General features: G+C 41.7%; 1 protein-coding gene across 5 annotated transcripts in view; it reads left to right on the top strand.

Moving 5' to 3' along the window:
- Positions 1-21947, top strand: part of st7 (suppression of tumorigenicity 7) — a 50529-nt gene extending 28582 nt beyond the window's left edge. For 3 of the 5 annotated variants that reach the window (XM_084123874.1, XM_084123877.1, XM_084123876.1), the window contains 8 exons: positions 135-232; positions 539-653; positions 1045-1117; positions 7533-7635; positions 8422-8572; positions 19609-19701; positions 20671-20813; positions 21635-21947. In XM_084123874.1, the coding sequence (XP_083980000.1) occupies positions 135-232; positions 539-653; positions 1045-1117; positions 7533-7635; positions 8422-8572; positions 19609-19701; positions 20671-20813; positions 21635-21730 (872 nt within the window). In that variant the 3' untranslated portion in view covers positions 21731-21947. The remainder of the gene's footprint in view (positions 1-134; positions 233-538; positions 654-1044; positions 1118-7532; positions 7636-8421; positions 8573-19608; positions 19702-20670; positions 20814-21634) is intronic. The other 2 variants (XM_084123875.1, XM_084123878.1) reach the window with 1 other exon arrangement.
- Positions 21948-22764: the final 817 nt, after the last annotated feature.

The following is a 22764-nucleotide window of genomic DNA, read 5'->3' as shown; positions in this document are numbered from 1 at the left end:
TGCTGCTTAAGCTTCTTTTATGACAGTCATGGATTTTTGCAATTAATTGTACATTAATTTTTGCTTTATTTTATTTATATTTTGTTATTCTTTGTGTGTGTGTGTGTGTGTGTGTGTGTATGTGTGTTTCGTAGGAAGGGACACAAATGTGTTAGTCTACATCAAGAGAAGACTTGCCATGTGCTCCAGAAAGCTCGGCCGCACGCGAGAAGCCGTCAAGATGATGCGAGACGTGAGTGACCTCTGACTCTTGACACACACTCTGATCCACACAGAAGATATGAACGCCATTTTCAATAATAATGGAATCAGCAAACTGAAAGTGATATTCAGTGAGAGTTCCCTAGATAATATATAGTTCTAGATATCTTGAACAGTCAGATTAATGACGGCCTGCTGTTTTATTGAAAATAATGCACAACTGAGGTGCAGCCATGATGCAATTAAACCACACACACTCACACACACACACACACTGAAACACACACACACAGTCTGCAGTGGTGGAGAATGTGAGCTGTTCCTGTGTTTCCTGCAGTTAATGAAGGAGTTTCCTCTGCTCAGCATGTTCAATATTCATGAGAACCTGCTGGAGTCTCTTCTGGAGCTGCAGAACTACGCTGATGTTCAGGCCGTGCTCGCCAAGTACGACGGTACGACCAACACACACGCACGCACACACACACACATCGTTACAGATGTTTTTGCATGTATTGCATGAGAATATTGTGAGGAAACATGAAGATATGAGAGGAGAGACTCTGTCCTGATCGTGATCTGTGAGGGGAAATATACTTATTAATTTCTGACATTTCTATTGCTTTCCATGTTCAAGGACCTTTGTATTGTTTCAATTGTAATGCACATTCAAAGTTTGACTCAAATTAAAAGCATGATTTTATGTTTTTATGTGAACTGTCAGTGTTTGGCCCTTTTCCACCCTGTTTTTACAAACCTTGTGTTTGAGTCCTCAGGCGTATGTTTTGAGTCTCTTATGGATAATGATGTACTTCTCAATCATCACATGATTGTTGTCTTCCACAGACATCAGTTTGCCAAAATCCGCCACGATCTGCTACACAGCGGCGCTTCTGAAGGCCAGAGCCGTGTCCGATAAGTGAGTTCGCATTCGCCTGCTCTGTTATTCATGACAGGCTTGAAAACGGTTTAATTGCAAAATAAATGAATGCTACATAGTATAGGTGTTTCTCACGTGAATGCAGCAGATGTCACTCAGAGTTTCTGCACTGTTAGTTATATATCATTGAGCAGGAACTTTGCACACATCCACCTTATTTAGCAATGCTCTGATTCATTAGCCGCTATAGAAGAAAAACAAACTGCAGTAAACGATACAACTATTTGTACTACAAGCCACTGTGTTTATGATTATGCTAATAAATTAAAATAATATGATAAGAAATATAAAGCAGCATAACGGACTGGTTTTGTAAAGGTAAAATAACTGGAAGCGTTTAAAGCTGTAACATTCAACTTACAAACGGCTCAAAGAAGGGGAAATCATTCTCATAATAATATACTCATTATAGACTGATATCAGGTTTTAAAAAAAATCATATTAGTCAAGTCAGCTTTATTTCTATTGCGCTTTTATACATTACAGATGGTTTCAGCTTTACAGTGATAAACAGGAAAATTATTCATTTCGTCTGTTCAGCTGAAGTCAGTGTAAAGATCATCAATTATTAAATTAGTTCATTTAATCTATAAAGCAGTTCTTGAGAAAACAGTGATGTCATCATCAGCTCAGTTCAGTTCTCATAACACAGCGTCAGTACAGTCAGATCAGTAATAGTTTTGAAAATTGAGTGGCAGGAACCCAAACTCCATCAGTGACAGAATGGAGAGAAAACCTTGGGAGAAACCTCTGGCCAACGAGCAAACAGTGTATGATTATGATTCAGGCAGTATTAATCAGAGCTGGTGTGTTTAGCTGTAATAACTCTAATGTGTGTGTGCAGGTTCTCTGGTGTGTTTGGCTGTAATAACTCTAATGTGTGTGTGCAGGTTCTCTGGTGTGTTTGGCTGTAATAACTCTAATGTGTGTGTGCAGGTTCTCTGGTGTGTTTAGCTGTAATAACTCTGTGTGTGTGCAGGTTCTCTGGTGTGTTTGGCTGTAATAACTCTAATGTGTGTGTGCAGGTTCTCTGGTGTGTTTGGCTGTAATAACTCTAATGTGTGTGTGCAGGTTCTCTGGTGTGTTTAGCTGTAATAACTCTGTGTGTGTGCAGGTTCTCTGGTGTGTTTGACTGTAATAACTCTAATGTGTGTGTGCAGGTTCTCTGGTGTGTTTAGCTGTAATAACTCTAATGTGTGTGTGCAGGTTCTCTGGTGTGTTTGGCTGTAATAACTCTAATGTGTGTGTGCAGGTTCTCTGGTGTGTTTGGCTGTAATAACTCAAATGTGTGTGTGCAGGTTCTCTGGTGTGTTTGGCTGTAATAACTCTAATGTGTGTGTGCAGGTTCTCTGGTGTGTTTGGCTGTAATAACTCTAATGTGTGTGTGCATGTTCTCTGGTGTGTTTGGCTGTAATAACTCTAATGTGTGTGTGCAGGTTCTCTGGTGTGTTTGGCTGTAATAACTCTAATGTGTGTGTGCATGTTCTCTGGTGTGTTTGGCTGTAATAACTCTAATGTGTGTGTGCAGGTTCTCTGGTGTGTTTGGCTGTAATAACTCTAATGTGTGTGTGCAGGTTCTCTGGTGTGTTTGGCTGTAATAACTCTAATGTGTGTGTGCATGTTCTCTGGTGTGTTTGGCTGTAATAACTCTAATGTGTGTGTGCAGGTTCTCTGGTGTGTTTGGCTGTAATAACTCTAATGTGTGTGTGCAGGTTCTCTGGTGTGTTTGGCTGTAATAACTCAAATGTGTGTGTGCAGGTTCTCTGGTGTGTTTGGCTGTAATAACTCAAATGTGTGTGTGCAGGTTCTCTGGTGTGTTTGGCTGTAATAACTCTAATGTGTGTGTGCAGGTTCTCTGGTGTGTTTGGCTGTAATAACTCTAATGTGTGTGTGCAGGTTCTCTGGTGTGTTTGGCTGTAATAACTCTAATGTGTGTGTGCAGGTTATCTGGTGTGTTTGGCTGTAATAACTCTAATGTGTGTGTGCAGGTTCTCTGGTGTGTTTGGCTGTAATAACTCAAATGTGTGTGTGCAGGTTCTCTGGTGTGTTTGGCTGTAATAACTCTAATGTGTGTGTGCAGGTTCTCTGGTGTGTTTGGCTGTAATAACTCTAATGTGTGTGTGCAGGTTCTCTGGTGTGTTTGGCTGTAATAACTCTAATGTGTGTGTGCAGGTTCTCTGGTGTGTTTAGCTGTAATAACTCTGTGTGTGTGCAGGTTCTCTGGTGTGTTTGACTGTAATAACTCTAATGTGTGTGTGCAGGTTCTCTGGTGTGTTTGGCTGTAATAACTCTAATGTGTGTGTGCAGGTTCTCTGGTGTGTTTAGCTGTAATAACTCTGTGTGTGTGCAGGTTCTCTGGTGTGTTTGGCTGTAATAACTCTAATGTGTGTGTGCAGGTTCTCTGGTGTGTTTGGCTGTAATAACTCTAATGTGTGTGTGCAGGTTCTCTGGTGTGTTTAGCTGTAATAACTCTGTGTGTGTGCAGGTTCTCTGGTGTGTTTGACTGTAATAACTCTAATGTGTGTGTGCAGGTTCTCTGGTGTGTTTAGCTGTAATAACTCTAATGTGTGTGTGCAGGTTCTCTGGTGTGTTTGGCTGTAATAACTCTAATGTGTGTGTGCAGGTTCTCTGGTGTGTTTGGCTGTAATAACTCAAATGTGTGTGTGCAGGTTCTCTGGTGTGTTTGGCTGTAATAACTCTAATGTGTGTGTGCAGGTTCTCTGGTGTGTTTGGCTGTAATAACTCTAATGTGTGTGTGCATGTTCTCTGGTGTGTTTGGCTGTAATAACTCTAATGTGTGTGTGCAGGTTCTCTGGTGTGTTTGGCTGTAATAACTCTAATGTGTGTGTGCAGGTTCTCTGGTGTGTTTGGCTGTAATAACTCTAATGTGTGTGTGCATGTTCTCTGGTGTGTTTGGCTGTAATAACTCTAATGTGTGTGTGCAGGTTCTCTGGTGTGTTTGGCTGTAATAACTCTAATGTGTGTGTGCAGGTTCTCTGGTGTGTTTGGCTGTAATAACTCAAATGTGTGTGTGCAGGTTCTCTGGTGTGTTTGGCTGTAATAACTCTAATGTGTGTGTGCAGGTTCTCTGGTGTGTTTGGCTGTAATAACTCTAATGTGTGTGTGCAGGTTCTCTGGTGTGTTTGGCTGTAATAACTCTAATGTGTGTGTGCAGGTTCTCTGGTGTGTTTGGCTGTAATAACTCTAATGTGTGTGTGCAGGTTCTCTGGTGTGTTTGGCTGTAATAACTCTAATGTGTGTGTGCAGGTTCTCTGGTGTGTTTGGCTGTAATAACTCTAATGTGTGTGTGCAGGTTCTCTGGTGTGTTTGGCTGTAATAACTCAAATGTGTGTGTGCAGGTTCTCTGGTGTGTTTGGCTGTAATAACTCTAATGTGTGTGTGCAGGTTCTCTGGTGTGTTTGGCTGTAATAACTCAAATGTGTGTGTGCATGTTCTCTGGTGTGTTTGGCTGTAATAACTCTAATGTGTGTGTGCAGGTTCTCTGGTGTGTTTGGCTGTAATAACTCTAATGTGTGTGTGCAGGTTCTCTGGTGTGTTTGGCTGTAATAACTCTAATGTGTGTGTGCAGGTTCTCTGGTGTGTTTGGCTGTAATAACTCTAATGTGTGTGTGCAGGTTCTCTGGTGTGTTTGGCTGTAATAACTCTAATGTGTGTGTGCAGGTTCTCTGGTGTGTTTGGCTGTAATAACTCAAATGTGTGTGTGCAGGTTCTCTGGTGTGTTTGGCTGTAATAACTCTAATGTGTGTGTGCAGGTTCTCTGGTGTGTTTGGCTGTAATAACTCAAATGTGTGTGTGCATGTTCTCTGGTGTGTTTGGCTGTAATAACTCAAATGTGTGTGTGCAGGTTCTCTGGTGTGTTTGGCTGTAATAACTCAAATGTGTGTGTGCATGTTCTCTGGTGTGTTTGGCTGTAATAACTCTAATGTGTGTGTGCAGGTTCTCTGGTGTGTTTGGCTGTAATAACTCAAATGTGTGTGTGCATGTTCTCTGGTGTGTTTGGCTGTAATAACTCTAATGTGTGTGTGCAGGTTATCTGGTGTGTTTGGCTGTAATAACTCTAATGTGTGTGTGCAGGTTCTCTGGTGTGTTTGGCTGTAATAACTCAAATGTGTGTGTGCAGGTTCTCTGGTGTGTTTGGCTGTAATAACTCAAATGTGTGTGTGCAGGTTCTCTGGTGTGTTTGGCTGTAATAACTCTAATGTGTGTGTGCAGGTTCTCTGGTGTGTTTGGCTGTAATAACTCAAATGTGTGTGTGCAGGTTCTCTGGTGTGTTTGGCTGTAATAACTCTAATGTGTGTGTGCAGGTTCTCTGGTGTGTTTGGCTGTAATAACTCAAATGTGTGTGTGCATGTTCTCTGGTGTGTTTGGCTGTAATAACTAATGTGTGTGTGCAGGTTCTCTGGTGTGTTTGGCTGTAATAACTCAAATGTGTGTGTGCATGTTCTCTGGTGTGTTTGGCTGTAATAACTCTAATGTGTGTGTGCAGGTTCTCTGGTGTGTTTGGCTGTAATAACTCAAATGTGTGTGTGCATGTTCTCTGGTGTGTTTGGCTGTAATAACTCAAATGTGTGTGTGCAGGTTCTCTGGTGTGTTTGGCTGTAATAACTCAAATGTGTGTGTGCAGGTTCTCTGGTGTGTTTGGCTGTAATAACTCAAATGTGTGTGTGCAGGTTCTCTGGTGTGTTTGGCTGTAATAACTCTAATGTGTGTGTGCAGGTTCTCTGGTGTGTTTGGCTGTAATAATTATAATGTGTGTGTGCAGGTTCTCTGGTGTGTTTGGCTGTAATAACTCTAATGTGTGTGTGCATGTTCTCTGGTGTGTTTGGCTGTAATAACTCTAATGTGTGTGTGCAGGTTCTCTGGTGTGTTTGTTTGGCTGTAATAACTCTAATGTGTGTGTGCAGGTTCTCTGGTGTGTTTGGCTGTAATAACTCTAATGTGTGTGTGTAGGTTCTCTGGTGTGTTTGGCTGTAATAACTCTAATGTGTGTGTGCAGGTTCTCTGGTGTGTTTGGCTGTAATAACTCAAATGTGTGTGTGCAGGTTCTCTGGTGTGTTTGGCTGTAATAACTCTAATGTGTGTGTGCAGGTTCTCTGGTGTGTTTGGCTGTAATAATTATAATGTGTGTGTGCAGGTTCTCTGGTGTGTTTGGCTGTAATAACTCAAATGTGTGTGTGCAGGTTCTCTGGTGTGTTTGGCTGTAATAATTATAATGTGTGTGTGCAGGTTCTCTGGTGTGTTTGGCTGTAATAATTCTAATGTGTGTGTGCAGGTTCTCTGGTGTGTTTGGCTGTAATAACTCAAATGTGTGTGTGCAGGTTCTCTGGTGTGTTTGGCTGTAATAACTCAAATGTGTGTGTGCAGGTTCTCTGGTGTGTTTGGCTGTAATAATTCTAATGTGTGTGTGCAGGTTCTCTGGTGTGTTTGGCTGTAATAACTCAAATGTGTGTGTGCAGGTTCTCTGGTGTGTTTGGCTGTAATAACTCAAATGTGTGTGTGCAGGTTCTCTGGTGTGTTTGGCTGTAATAACTCTAATGTGTGTGTGCAGGTTCTCTGGTGTGTTTGGCTGTAATAATTATAATGTGTGTGTGCAGGTTCTCTGGTGTGTTTGGCTGTAATAACTCTAATGTGTGTGTGCAGGTTCTCTGGTGTGTTTGGCTGTAATAACTCTAATGTGTGTGTGCAGGTTCTCTGGTGTGTTTGGCTGTAATAATTCTAATGTGTGTGTGCAGGTTCTCTGGTGTGTTTGGCTGTAATAACTCAAATGTGTGTGTGCAGGTTCTCTGGTGTGTTTGGCTGTAATAACTCAAATGTGTGTGTGCAGGTTCTCTGGTGTGTTTGGCTGTAATAATTCTAATGTGTGTGTGCAGGTTCTCTGGTGTGTTTGGCTGTAATAACTCAAATGTGTGTGTGCAGGTTCTCTGGTGTGTTTGGCTGTAATAATTATAATGTGTGTGTGCAGGTTCTCTGGTGTGTTTGGCTGTAATAACTCAAATGTGTGTGTGCAGGTTCTCTGGTGTGTTTGGCTGTAATAACTCAAATGTGTGTGTGCAGGTTCTCTGGTGTGTTTGGCTGTAATAACTCTAATGTGTGTGTGCAGGTTCTCTGGTGTGTTTGGCTGTAATAACTCTAATGTGTGTGTGCAGGTTCTCTGGTGTGTTTGGCTGTAATAACTCTAATGTGTGTGTGCAGGTTCTCTGGTGTGTTTGGCTGTAATAACTCTGTGTGTGTGCAGGTTCTCTGGTGTGTTTGGCTGTAATAACTCTAATGTGTGTGTGCAGGTTCTCTGGTGTGTTTGGCTGTAATAACTCTAATGTGTGTGTGCAGGTTCTCTGGTTTGTTTGGCTGTAATAACTCTAATGTGTGTGTGCAGGTTTTCTCCAGAGGCGGCTTCACGGAGAGGTTTGAGCACCGCAGAAATGAATGCAGTGGAAGCCATACACAGAGCCGTGGAGTTCAACCCACACGTACCCAAAGTGAGCCGCACTCCCTCACCGTTACACAGCTGAGTGAGTGTGAGAGTGAGTAGTGTGAGTGTGAGTGAGAGTAGTGTGAGAGTGAGTGGTGCGAGTAGTGTGAGTAGTGTGAGAGTAGTGTGAGTGTGAGTGGTGCGAGTAGTGAGTAGTGAGGTAGTGTGAGAGTGAGTAGTGTGAGAGTGAGTAGTGTGAGAGTGAGTAGTGTGAGAGTGAGTAGTGTGAGAGTAGTGTGAGAGTGAGTAGTGTGAAAGTGAGGGAGTGAGAGTGAGTAGTGTGAGAGTGAGTAGTGTGAGAGTGAGTAGTGTGAGAGTGAGTAGTGTGAGAGTGAGTAGTGTGAGTAGTGTGAGAGTGAGTAGTGTGAGAGTGAGTAGTGTGAGAGTGAGTAGTGTGAGAGTGAGTGAGTAGTGTGAGAGTGAGTAGTGTGAGAGTGAGTAGTGTGAGAGTGAGTAGTGTGAGTAGTGTGAGAGTGAGTAGTGTGAGAGTGAGTAGTGTGAGAGTGAGTAGTGTGAGAGTGAGTAGTGTGAGAGTGAGTAGTGTGAGAGTGAGTAGTGTGAGAGTGAGTAGTGTGAGAGTGAGTAGTGTGAAAGTGAGAGAGTAATGAGAGTGAGTGGTGTGAGTAGTGTGAGAGTGAGTAGTGTGTGTGTGTGTGTGTGTGCGTGAGCGTGAGCGTGAGAGAGCGTGTGTGTGTGTGTGTGTGCGAGCGAACGAGCGTGAGAGTGAGAGAGCGTGTGTGTGTGTGTGTGTGTGTGTGTGTGTGAGACCTGTGTTTACCCCGTGTCTCCTCAGTACCTCTTAGAGATGAAGAGCCTGATCCTGCCACCGGAGCACATCCTGAAGCGTGGAGACAGCGAGGCGATCGCATACACATTCTTCCACTTGCAGCACTGGAAGCGGGTCGAGGGAGCGCTCAACCTGCTGCACTGCACCTGGGAGGGAAGTGAGTGACACACACTCTCACACACACACACACACACACACAAACAAACACACACTCACTCACTCTCTCTCTCTCACACACACACACACACACACACACACACACACACACACACACACTCACTCTCTCTCTCTCTCTCTCTCTCTCTCTCTCTCACACACACACACACACACACACACACACACACACACACACACACACACACACACTCTCTCTCTCTCTCTCTCTCACACACACACACACACACACACACACACACACACACACTCACTCTCTCTCTCTCTCTCTCTCTCTCTCTCTCTCTCTCTCTCTCTCTCTCTCTCTCACACTCACACTCACACTCACACACACACACAACACTCACTGAAGATGAGGGACCCACACACACAACACACACTGAAGATGAGGGACCCACACACACACACACACACACACACACACAGCACACACTGAAGATGAGGGACACACACACACACAAACACACAACACTCACCGGAGATGAGGGACCTACACACACACACACAACACACACTGAAGATGAGGGACACACACACACACACACACAACACTCACTGGAGATGAGGGACCCACACACACACACACACACACAAAACACACACTGAAGATGAGGGACACACACACACACACACACACTGAAGATGAGGGAGACACACACACACACACACAAAACACAACACTCACTGGAGATGAGGGACCCACACACACACACACACACAAAACACACACTGAAGATGAGGGACACACACACACACACACACGCTGAAGATGAGGGACACACACACACACACGCTGAAGATGAGGGACACACACACACACACACACGCTGAAGATGAGGGACACACACACACACACGCTGAAGATGAGGGACACACACACACACTGAAGATGAGGGACACACACACACACACAAAACACACACTGAAGATGAGGGACACACACACACACACTCTGAAGATGAGGGACAGACACACACACACAACACACACTGAAGATGAGGGACACACACACACACACACACACACACACACACACACACTGAAGATGAGGGACACACAAAACACACACACTGAAGATGAGGGACACACACACACACACACACACACACACACACACACACACTGAAGATGAGGGACACACACACACACACACACACACACACACACACACACTGAAGATGAGGGACACACACACACACACACACACACACACACACACACACTGAAGATGAGGGACACACACACACACACACACACACACACACACACTGAAGATGAGGGACACACACACACACTGAAGATGAGGGACACACACACACACAACACTCACTGAAGATGAGGGACACACACACACACAACACTCACTGAAGATGAGGGACACACACACACACACACACACACACACTGAAGATGAGGGACACACACACAACACTCACTGAAGATGAGGGACACACACACACACACACACACACACACTGAAGATGAGGGACACACACACACACACTGAAGATGAGGGACACACAAAACACACACACTGAAGATGAGGGGGACACACACACACACACGCTGAAGATGAGGGACACACACACGCTGAAGATGAGGGACACACACACACGCTGAAGATGAGGGACACACACACACACTGAAGATGAGGGACACACAAAACACACACACTGAAGATGAGGGACACACACACACACGCTGAAGATGAGGGACACACACACACACGCTGAAGATGAGGGACACACACACTGAAGATGAGGGACACACACACACACACACAAAACACACACTGAAGATGAGGGACAGACACACACACACTGAAGATGAGGGACACACAAAACACACACACTGAAGATGAGGGACACACACACACACACTCTGAAGATGAGGGACACACACACACACACTGAAGATGAGGGACACACAAAACACACACACTGAAGATGAGGGACACACACACACACTGAAGATGAGGGACACACAAAACACACACACTGAAGATGAGGGACACACACACACACACACGCTGAAGATGAGGGACACACACACACACTGAAGATGAGGGACACACACACACACACAAAACACACACTGAAGATGAGGGACACACACACACACTCTGAAGATGAGGGACAGACACACACACACACAACACACACTGAAGATGAGGGACACACACACACACACAACACTCACTGAAGATGAGGGACACACACACACAGACACACACTGAAGATGAGGGACACACACACACACTGAAGATGAGGGACACACAAAACACACACACTGAAGATGAGGGACACACACACACACACACACACACACACACTGAAGATGAGGGACACACACACACACTGAAGATGAGGGACACACACACACACACACACACACTGAAGATGAGGGACACACACACACACACACACACACACTGAAGATGAGGGACACACACACACACACACACACACAACACACACTGAAGATGAGGGACCCACACACACACACACACACACACACACAACACTCACTGAAGATGAGGGACACACACACACACACACACACACACACACTGAAAATGAGGGACACACACACACACACACTGAAGATGAGGGACCCACACACACAACACACACTGAAGATGAGGGACCCACACACACAACACACACTGAAGATGAGGGACACACACACACACAACACACACTGAAAATGAGGGACACACACACACACACACTGAAGATGAGGGACCCACACACACAACACACACTGAAGATGAGGGACACACACACACACAACACTCACTGGAGATGAGGGACACACACACACACACACTGAAGATGAGGGACCCACACACACAACACACACTGAAGATGAGGGACCCACACACACAACACACACTGAAGATGAGGGACCCACACACACAACACACACTGAAGATGAGGGACCCACACACACAACACACACTGAAGATGAGGGACACACACACACACAACACACACTGAAGATGAGGGACACACACACACACAACACACACTGAAAATGAGGGACACACACACACACACTGAAAATGAGGGACACACACACACACACTGAAGATGAGGGACCAGATCTGTGCTACACAAACAGATCCTGCGCTCGGCTTCTCTTCTCTAATGAGAAACAAAGAACAAGAACAAATGTGGGAGGGGCTTGATTGTCTGTGGGGAATTGATTGGATGGTTGGATGGTTGTGGTTTGCTATTGGCTGATCTCATGTGAGTGACAGGTTGCCCCGCCCTCGTCATCAGAGAAGAGAAGAGATGCTGCTAGGGTGACCACCATCAAACAAACCAAATGTGGGACTATTATAAGTTTGTGTGGGACAATGTGGGACATGTTACCAACACTAAAACATAACCTGAAACTGTTATATAATGTCTATCTAACTTAAAGGAATAGTTCACCCAAAAATGAAAATTCTGTCATCATTTACTCTCCCTCAAGTTGTTCCAAACCTGTATGACTTACTTTCTTCTGCTGAACACAAAAGAAGATATTTTAAAGAAGGATGGTAATTAAACAGTTGCTGGACCCCATTGACTTGGGGACCAACAAGGACCGACAAGGATAACTAAAACATCTAAAACACAAATCGACCTGGTATTTTCAAATAAATCTGACAGAATAATAAAATCTTTTAATTTTATCACAGGCATGTCAGATCATAATTTAGTTCTTATAGCAAGGAAATTAAACAAAAATAGATTTACATTTAGAACAAATAAGAAAGAGGCCTTTTATAAAATACCCAATAAAGATTTGGCACATTTTGACCAAGAGTTGGAGAAGGTAGACTGGAATGTTTTGAACTCTAATGATGAAATAGGCTCATTTTGTGGGAGCTTTTTAGATCTAATCAATAACGTGAAGGTGAAATGTATTCAAAAGTGCGTTAACTTGAACAAAAAGGCACATTTACCCTGGTTGACAAAAGACATTTGGAAATTGATGAGGAGAAGAGATTATCTACTTAAAAAGGCTTTAAAATCGAACATTGAAAATGATATGCGTCTATTCAAGGATTATCGGAATAAAGTAGTGAAAGAACTAAGGACTTCGAAAGCAAACTTTTTTATTGATTTGATAACACAAACTAAAGGAAACAATCACTTAGTCTGGAAGCACATTAATACTATTTCTCAGAAAAAAACGTCTCATAAATGTTATGAAATTAAAATAAACAATGTTTTAACGCAAGAAGAATCAAAGGTAGCTAGTGCTTTTAATAGTTTTTTTAAAGATTCTGTTAATGATTTGGTTGTTGTTTTTGGTAACAGAACAATGGAAATGAAATATGTAGATTCAGCTAAACCAGTGTTTCACTTAAGTGAGGTCTCGGAGCAAGAAGTCCTTAAAATTTTACAAGGACTTAAAATTTCAAAGTCACAGGATGGTTATGGTTTAGATTTGTGTATGATTAGAAGGAACGCTGCCACCCTATGTCGACCTACTACTCAGCTAATCAATCCGTCCATCAGAGAAGCGGTCTTCCCCGACTGTCTAAAACAGGCAGTGGTTACACCTTTCCATAAGGGAGGAGATAAAGCTACAGACCAGTGAGTATCCTACCTGTGATATTGAAAGTAGTCGAGAAAGTAGTGGCCATGCAACTGATGGATCATTTGAATTATGGAGAGCACCCCCTGAATCCACTTCAGTTCGGTTTTAGAAAACACCATTCGACTGAAACGGCACTTTGTTATTTTGTTGAACAACTCAAAGCCATGTTGGATAAAGGGGGGGTGGTGGGTGCCATATTTTTAGATCTGAAAAGAGCATTCGACACGGTAAACCATGACATCCTGTTATCTAAATTGTCTGCTCACAATATTTCTGACGAGACATTACGATGGTTTAAATCTTATTTGGAGAATAGGAAGCACTGCACAAGAATTAAGAGCACTATTTCTTCGTTTTTAGACTGCTCAGTTGGGGTGCCACAAGGCTCCATTTTGGGCCCTCTCTTGTTCAGTGTTTACATAAATGATCTTCCAGCTATTTGTCCTGAAGTTGACGTACAAATGTACGCCGATGACGCAGTGATATATGTCCATGCGAAATCAAGTCAGAAAGTAGCAGCTGTGCTCCAGGGAGCGATGGAAAAAATTTCAGATTGGATGGTGCCAGGGCTCGCAAAATTTCAAAATCGCTGGTAGCCCTTCGGGCAGGCACTCTTCAGATTTTGGTAGCCCGAAATGAATTTTTTAATGTAGAATATTGGTTAGGAGTCAAAACAATGAATCAAAAACTTTTTCAAAACACAAAATATCAACAAATATGCATCTGGTTCTAACTGAACTGAAAGGTGTGTGACCAGTATGGAACATGAATCAGTCTGTGTCTGAGCCCCCAATGAGTGTATGATAAAAAAAAAAAAAAAGTAACACTTTAGTTTAGGGTCTAATGCTCACTAGTAAGTTTCTTTAACATGCAGATGGCAGTGTTTTATCATCACTGATGTCCCGAATGTGAGTTAGACTAGTCAGGGCGGTTCGGGGGCACCCCCGAGAAAATTTTGATTTCTCTGATCTACATATGTGCATTTTAAGATGTTTTGAGGGCCAAAAAAATTGGATAACAATAGCTTTAAAACCATGTAAGTGGGCAGCTGATTATTTTTCTCTCCTCATCAGCATCACACTCCTATTCTCTTTGTTTTTATCTTGCTCTGTCTCTTCCCCTCCTAAAGCTGAGCTTTGACTGATATAGGCTTTTCATTTCTGTCTGTCAGTGAAGTAAACATAGGGTCAACTGATAGGTTGATTTATTAATCATTTTCTCAGATGCATTAATTTACTGAAAGCTACTAGGAAAGCTAGGTAGCCTAACTAAGTTTATTAAATTCATTCACAGTATGTACACATTCATTATTGATCTTATTCCTAATACAGGGCTTTATAATCGAATAGGTCCAACATTTAAGGTTATTAGGGGGTTCAAATTTTTTATTTCTCTGATATGTCCATTTCAAGACGTTTGAAGGCCAAAAAAGGATACGAAATAGCTTTAAAACAATGTCAGTGGGCAGTAGATTATGTGTCAATACCTGCTCTCACTTCTTATCATTCACTCTTTCTTTTTCTCTCAGTCTCCTCATCTTACCCTGTCTCTTCCCTCCTAAAGCTGAACTTTTTTAGGAGAAGGCTTTACTGAAGGCTACAAATTGTATATTAATTCTCAACATGTACACATTCATTATTAATCTTGTGCCTAACATGAAAACGGCTTTGTTAATGCTCTGTTAATGTCCCCTCACAAATAATGACAGTAAACTAATTATTAGTCACGTTACATAGGCCTATTTTCAGTTCAAAATGGCGAAATTCGACAAAAGTATTTTCGTTTGTCTGATTATTTTTGTCATTCGTTTCACATTTATGACCTAAAAAAGCTGTCAAATATGAAATGTTTAGTTTAGCTACTTACATCTTATCTCGCACTTGGCCGTAAACCAAAGCGTCAGTCGCTCTGCTCAAATTCGCGCTCAGCAGCTTCTTGTGAACATAAAGCCCGCCTACTTTGATTTGATTGGTCATCTCAAATATTCTGACATTGACAGACCAATGAGACTCAGATGAACACACACACACACACACACACCTTTCTGACGTGCGCTCTCCTCTGCGCCGCTGCGGAGTGAAGATGAAGAACGCGCTGAATCTGATTATAACAAGACTGAAGCGAACACTATTTCAGATAGCCCGTCGGGCAGGCCGGTTATGCATTTTGGTAGCCCGACTGGAAAACACAATAGCCCCGGGACGTCGGGCAGGCGATTTTGCGAGCCCTGGGTGCAATCATGCTTGACACTAAATTTTAGCAAAACTGTTAGTACGTTTTTATCAATAAGGAATACTTCTCACTCTGTGTCGGAAATTATTGTAAAAGGAACAAGAATTCGCGAAGCCTGTCAAGTATTTAGGCGTAGTGTTGGACAGGACACTGTCGTTTAAAAAGCATGTTTCAAAACTGATAAAAACTGTCAAATTTAATTTATCGCAGTTCAGATATATTCGCCCGCAAATGAGCACAGATGCAGCCAAGCTTTATATGCATGCGATGATATTGTCTCATTTTACATATTGCATCACAAATTGGTCTCTATCAACCAACTCTGCGTTACAGCCGCTCCAAAGCTTGTACAAACAGGCGCTCAAAATTTTAGATAGAAAACCTGTTTCATACCATTACTGTAACATTGTGAAGAAATATAAATTATTAACGTTTGAAAATTTCGTTTTGTTTTCGAATGTCAGTTTATTATATAAAATTTTTCATGATTTGGCACCACAGCCCCTGAGAATGTTTGTGAAATCGTGTGAAGAGGCAGGACTTAGAACAACGCGAGCCTCTTCCAGAGGAGACTGTTATGTCAACTTTAGGTCCTCTACCTTCAGACAGAATTGCTTCTCTGTGAAAGCTGCAGGGATGTGGAACTCGTTGCCTTTAACTGTGCGAGAGAGTAGCACCTTGCAACAGTTTAAACTTAACCTAAAGAAGTGGTTGAAAGACGGTCAGATTTGTGATCATTAGCACAACTGGTTAATTGGGGTATTGTTAAAAATGTAAGAAGGTAAATTTAAAAGGGAACTGTAAATAGTTGTAAAGGTATTGCAATTGCATGTTTGCTGAGATGATCCTTTTGTAGGTGTTTTATCTGTATTTTGTATTGTGAATGGACTCATCAGTGGGAATGCTCATTGTCCACTGTAATAACCTGCTGTCACTTTGCCTCTGCCCAGGGACTACAGACGAAAATTAGCTTGTAGCTATCTCTGGTCTGTGCAACACATTTGTTGTGCAATGTCCCTGTCAAATAAACAAATAAATAAATAAAAATTGACTTCCATAGTATTTTTTTTTCCTACTATGGAAGTCAATGGGGTCCATCAGTCGTTTGGTTACCGACTTTCTTCAAAATATCTTCTTTTGTGTTCAGCAGAAGAAGGAAAGTCATACAGGTTTGGAACAACTTGAGGGAGAGTAAATGATGACAGAATTTTCATTTTTGGGTGAACTATCCCTTTAATAAAAACAAGTTATTTGTTCTTTAGTCCCTTCCAGAAAACACCATTACATCAAAATGTTACATAACATTATTTGACATGTCATTTAAATTCAACATCACTGAGCCCAAAAGCAGCAGGACTCATGCAGATCACTATTTTTGAAACAGTTCTGACCAAGTCCAACTAAAATCCAACAAAATAAACAATGAGCAAATAAAATATAAAGCAACATGAAATTAGATCATTGACAGTCTTATATATTAAGAATATATTAAACCAAAAACTCATATTTTTAGAAAGAATGTGAATTAAAACAACCACAGCAGGCAGACAAGTTGATCAATTCTGTTTAATTGACATTTTAATTGACCGAATTATCCATGTTTTCTGACAGGGAACACATGGAACAATCACCGGTCCACATTTTGATTGACAGCTGTCACAACCTAGTGACCATGTTTACTCCTTTCCTTTCAACCATTGGATAGGATTTAAAAAACAGCTGTTGGATTTGTACTTCTGACGAAGCGCAGTTAAATATAGGTGAAAGTTACGCCGCAAAAAGAATAAAGAAAATGCTTTCTTAAAAAGGCAAAAGAACGCATGCACGTTTTCTTAATATGATAATTAAAAACCAATAGACTGATGAAAATGCGGGACATTTTCTCAATATGCGACGTGCGGGACAAGGGGTGAAAATGCTGTGCAGGACAGGTGGTCACCCTAGATCAGTGGTGAGCCGCACTGATAGGACAAAGTCAGTAGGAGAGCCATTTTACCGCAAAGTATAAAAAGTTACATCCAGTCATAAACACCATGTCTGCTTATCAATCTGTCACCCCTGAACAATACAATATGCAATGCAATAAATACAAAAGGGTGAAAAAAAAACCCCATTATTTATGATTTATCAGTCAAATTTGTAACTGAGACAAGATGATTTCCTTTAATGAAAAAAAAAGGGATTTCCAGAAAATGTTCATCCCAGAATGACCTTAAGTTATTTTTTTCTACATTAGCCCATCTTGTAGGCCTATCTAACCATCCAGGAGCACATGCAGCGTTAAGAGCTGGAAGACCGCATATAACTGGCATCTCTGCAGAGACTGGATATTTACATGCACAACTTTTGTTTCAGTCGGACTGAATTCATTCCGATTGATGAATCTGAATGTATTGTAGTTTACATGAACGCTAAACATCGTGATGTGATGCATGATCGGGTTGATGTGCGCGTTTATAAGTCAAAAGATTCAAATCGGAATATGAACATATGAACCGTTGTGCCGTGCTGTTTGTATTTTTCACGCAGTAAAAATGCCCCAAACCAGTCGTATGATAATCTGAAACAAGGACTGGTGAGCCGTTGTCCTGCTTCACTTCACAGATGCTGAGTGAAAGAATTATAGAATGACAGGACACTCATTTATATGACACTTTATTCATCAGGAGAACAGCTCGTTCAGCGCGTCACACGTCGTCCTTTCAGTTTCGGTTTTCAATCGATCAAGTTTTTTCATGTTCTCTCGATAAACCACCCCTTTCAATCCGATCGAAATTATTTGTAATAGAGCTGACACTTTTAGTTTTTAACAGGTTATGTTAAAGCCCTACTTGTTATTAATGTTTTTATGAAATATCTCTAGTGAATGCATTATCATATCAACATATTATATTTACCGCCATGCGAGCCACAAATTAAAGCTTGGCGAGCCGCGCAATGAGTAACACTGCCCTAGATGCTGCTGTTATTCAAGATGACCAGGAACATGAATTTAACACAATAATGATGATGTGCACCGATAAATCATTTCAAATAAACACTGCAATATTCCATAGAAGAAACAAGAAGTGTCCATTTTGATTTCATGGAGACTTTAAGACAGGGTTCACCAGTCTCAGTCCTGGAGGGCCGCTGTCCTGCAGAGTTTAGCTCCGACCCCAATTAAACACACCTGAACCAGCTAATCAAGGTCTCACTAGGCATACTAGAAACTTTCAAACTGGTGTGCTGGAGCTGGTCGGAGCTAAACTCTGCAGGACAGCGGCCCTCCAGGACCGAGATTGGTGAACCCTGCTTTAAGAAGTCACAGTCCAGAACCATGAATCATATCCGAGACAGACGACTCCATCACAGCAACTACAGATTTACTCAACATTATGACAAAGCATCATGTCAGATTCAGAGAAACCTGCGCCGCCTCAGCTTTATTTCTACAGCGCTCTATACAGTACAGAACGTTTCAAAGCAGCTTCACTGTAATAAACAGGAAAATAACAGAATCAATGATCAGACTTACATTCTTACATAACGTTCAGATTCAGCTGTAAAGATGATAGTCATTATTCAGATCAAGTTTTATTCTCATCCAAAATCATGGGTGCAGTCAGATCAACAAAATTACTGAATGTTAAAGTCCCCCTGTGGTGAAAATCCAGCTTTTAATGTTGTTTATGTGTCTATGTGGTGTCTATGTAAAGTCGACTCCATTGCTGAGTATTTCCTCCTTAAAACTGCAGTGAACCAAAGACAGTCTCAAAAACACGCTTTGAAATCGCTGGTGTTTCTGACGTCACAAACTACCTTGTAACCAATCAGATCAACGTGTGATCGTCAACCAGTGGATCTCTGAGCTGAGTGAGTGGAGGCGGGGCTCATTTGCATATTCATTGAACCGCGCATACTAAATGAGGCAAGGGTGTCGAGTTACATTCAAGCTATTTTAAGGCAAGAAGAATTTATTTTTTAAAGGAAAAAAACAGAAATATGTCATTTTGGTGATCAAAGACGAGTTTGAAGGGATAAAATGATTGATTACAGGGGACTTTAAGTGTCTTTTAAAGCCCGACTGACGAGGAACTCCATCCGTGACAGAAATGGAATATGTAACTCACACTGAAGGGTTGAGATGAAAGTGAAGATTCTGGTGAAAGTGTTGGAGATGCATTAGATGTTGATGGACTGATGCTTCAGCTTTCAGGATGATCCCGTATCCTCTGGAGAAAGGACACTTGTTTTACCCGTATCCGGTGTGCACAGAGACGGCTGACCGAGAACTGCTGCCCAGTAAGAGCTTCTCCTGTCTGTAATACACCAGATGATCACTGACGCTCGCTCTGACAGACGCTTATCCTTTACGCTCAAATCGACTTTTTAGTTGTCATGTTTTTTGATTGATCAATACAAACGCGGTCATATTTAGTCATGCTGTGTAATAGTTCAACTGATAATCTCAATGATTTTGCTCAATTGTAATCATGATTACTGTGAATGATTGTCGTCTTTCTCCTGTCAGAACAAATCGAGAACGTGGAGTCAAACACATGCTTTATTTTACTCATCTAGTTTCCTCATAATATTATCATGTAAATTAACACGCTCTACATTATGAAAACTGGTAAAACTTTCCATAAAAAAGTTTCTCTCGAAAGCCAAAACTTAAGTTAATGTTTTCTATTGAAACAACAGCAGAAAGACTGTATGGTCTCACAGAGGTTGCGTGAGTGCATTTATTCTCCAGGAATGATGTCGAGCTCATGTTTGGATGACAGACTCAGTCAGGAGCAACACAGACCGACTGTAGGATCCAGATCTAGTCAGAGTTACTGTTTAATGTTGTCGTCTTTATCTTAGTCATGGGGAAAAGGCCTTCAATCAACATTTTTCATTAATGAAATGAACACTAGTTAAACGCGTATGCTGTTATTGTTATAGCGAACACAGCTGTCAATCTCCAAAAACACCTTAAAGAACAGAAGCGTTTGATAAGCGTTTGATAAGCGTTTGATAAGCGTTTGATAAGCGTTTGATAAGCGTTTGATAAGCCTGTCCGCTGTGTGACCGAATCAGTCGCTTCAGTCGTTCAGACTCAGCTCTGTTTCATGTGTGAGCGATGAACGTGCGTCAGTGTCTTTAAGTCATGTGATTATTGACTGATGTTGCATTAGTAGTTAACCCTGAGTGTGTGTGTGCGTGTGTGTGCGTGTGTGTGCGTGTGTGTGTGTGTGTGTGTGTGTGTTTGTGTGTGTGTGTAAGCAGTGTTCCACGAGGTGTCAGTGTATCCCAAGAAAGAGCTGCCGTTCTTCATCCTGTTCACGGCGGGTCTCTGCTCCTTCACAGCGATGCTAGCGCTGCTCACGCATCAGTTCCCGGAGCTCATGGGAGTGTTCGCTAAAGCCGTGAGTATCACACACACACACACACACACACACACACACCATTAAAGAGAGAGCTTACCCAGCATTCATCATTCTGTCCTCAGTTACTCTCCTTCACATCAGTCAAACACAGAAGAGTTTCGTTCATCTTCAGAAAGCACATTTTTTGCCAACACTTTGCTTAAATGCATCATAAAGGCATTCACAATGTACATTATAATGCTTTATATCTTTTCATAAATAATGGTAACCAAAGTTAAAATGCATTATAATATTTGCAGATTCCTTTTTCCATATGAAATTGGTTGTTTGTAGCGTGTTTTAATGCATTAGGCTTTCTGAAGAGGTAACGTGATTACAATAAATGCATTAAAAATACTTTTATTATGCATTATACATATAAAGGCTTTAAAGCAAAGCGTTACTGATATTTTGAATGAATTCTGAGAGATTTCTGTCCCTTCATTGAAAGTCTCTTCATCCAAAACTCTGACGCTTCATAACGTTCATAAAGAGATCATAAAAGAACGGTTGAATCCAAGTCGTCGTCTTGTGATGAAGAGTTTTATGAAAACTACCTTTACGTGCAATTGAAATGTTTGTATACAACTTGAGTGTCATTATTATATGTGAAAATAAATAGTTGAATATAATAGTCTGGGCTCTGTTGTTTATTTTAACCTGTAATATTATAGTGCGACTATTGGCAGAATAACCGGATCCCATTCCAGTCGGATCACCTGAAGCTGAAGTGCTTTGTGTTTTCTCAGTGTTTTCCTCATATTGACTGAATGCTGTGATTTCGAGAGCAGTTTGACTGGTTTCTGTCTGTTTCTCCTCAGTTTCTGAGCACGCTGTTCGCCCCGCTGAACTTCATCATGGAGAAGGTGGAGAGCATTCTTCCCTCGAGTCTGTGGCACCAGCTCACACGGATCTGATACACACACACACACACACACACAACTCATGTTGACTGAGGTGCCAATTCTTCAGAAGTGCCCGATAGACAGAAAACAGGAGAGACTCAAACAACATCAAGGAGAAAGGAATTAATTTCCCCCTTAATCTCATGTAAAACTTTTCTGTCTAAAACTTTTAAAGGCCATCCGTATATAAAAGAAAAAAAAATAAAACAATTTCTGTACTGCTGCAAAACAGACGTCTCCATTTTTGAAGTTTGTAAGAGAGAATTCTCCTCTTCTCTTCACTTCTGTTCTCAGGTTTGTCTGAAAGAGCTGAATATTGATGGATGGAAATAACTCCCACAATGCAGTTCAGTGCTGATGTGAATACATGGCATTTTTGTTTTAGATTCAGTAGCATCAGACTAATGTAGAGTTCTGTCTTTGATTTGAGTTCATGATTGTTTATTTGATGTTATATTGTACTATTCTATGCGCTCACACTAGAGGAAGAATCGTCTGATATTGATCATCTGACGACGGGTGACGGATATTAAATATTCACTCTTTATAAAGAGAGAAACACTGTACAGTAAAACAGTGTCACATTGCCTGTGATCGCTTTTACAGTATATATTTGTTGTGACGTTCTCAGTGCAATCAAACATTGGTTTAACATTTTGAATATCTGTTTGGATCAAACTGTGGCCTGAAAGATGTTTTCATGTCTCACTTTTAAAAGAAAAAGTCTGAATTTTGGAATATCGCTGAAAAACACCAAGATGCACATAATAACTCAACTGAGGTGAACTATTTTGTATCTGATTAGAAGACTTGCACATAAACTACGATGGAAACACATTTACAGAATAAATCCCTCGATGTGCCTCAAGCGTCAGCTGTGATTGGATAACTGGAGTAACCAGTGGACCAATGGCGTCACAGTGTGTGATCAGAATGGTTTGGTATAATTCCCTCCAGAAGCGTCTCACACAAGTGTGCTCCCGAACGCAGTGTTTACTGTGTTTCGCCTGACGCTCTGAGACACACTCGTTTATGATGGAGGGAAA

The sequence above is a fragment of the Abramis brama genome (assembly GCF_963993115.1).
Source record: "Abramis brama genome assembly, chromosome: 9".
NCBI lineage: Eukaryota > Metazoa > Chordata > Actinopteri > Cypriniformes > Leuciscidae > Abramis > Abramis brama.
The sequence above is the reverse complement of the archived record's forward strand: the minus strand, read 5'-3'. Positions and strand labels throughout refer to the sequence as shown.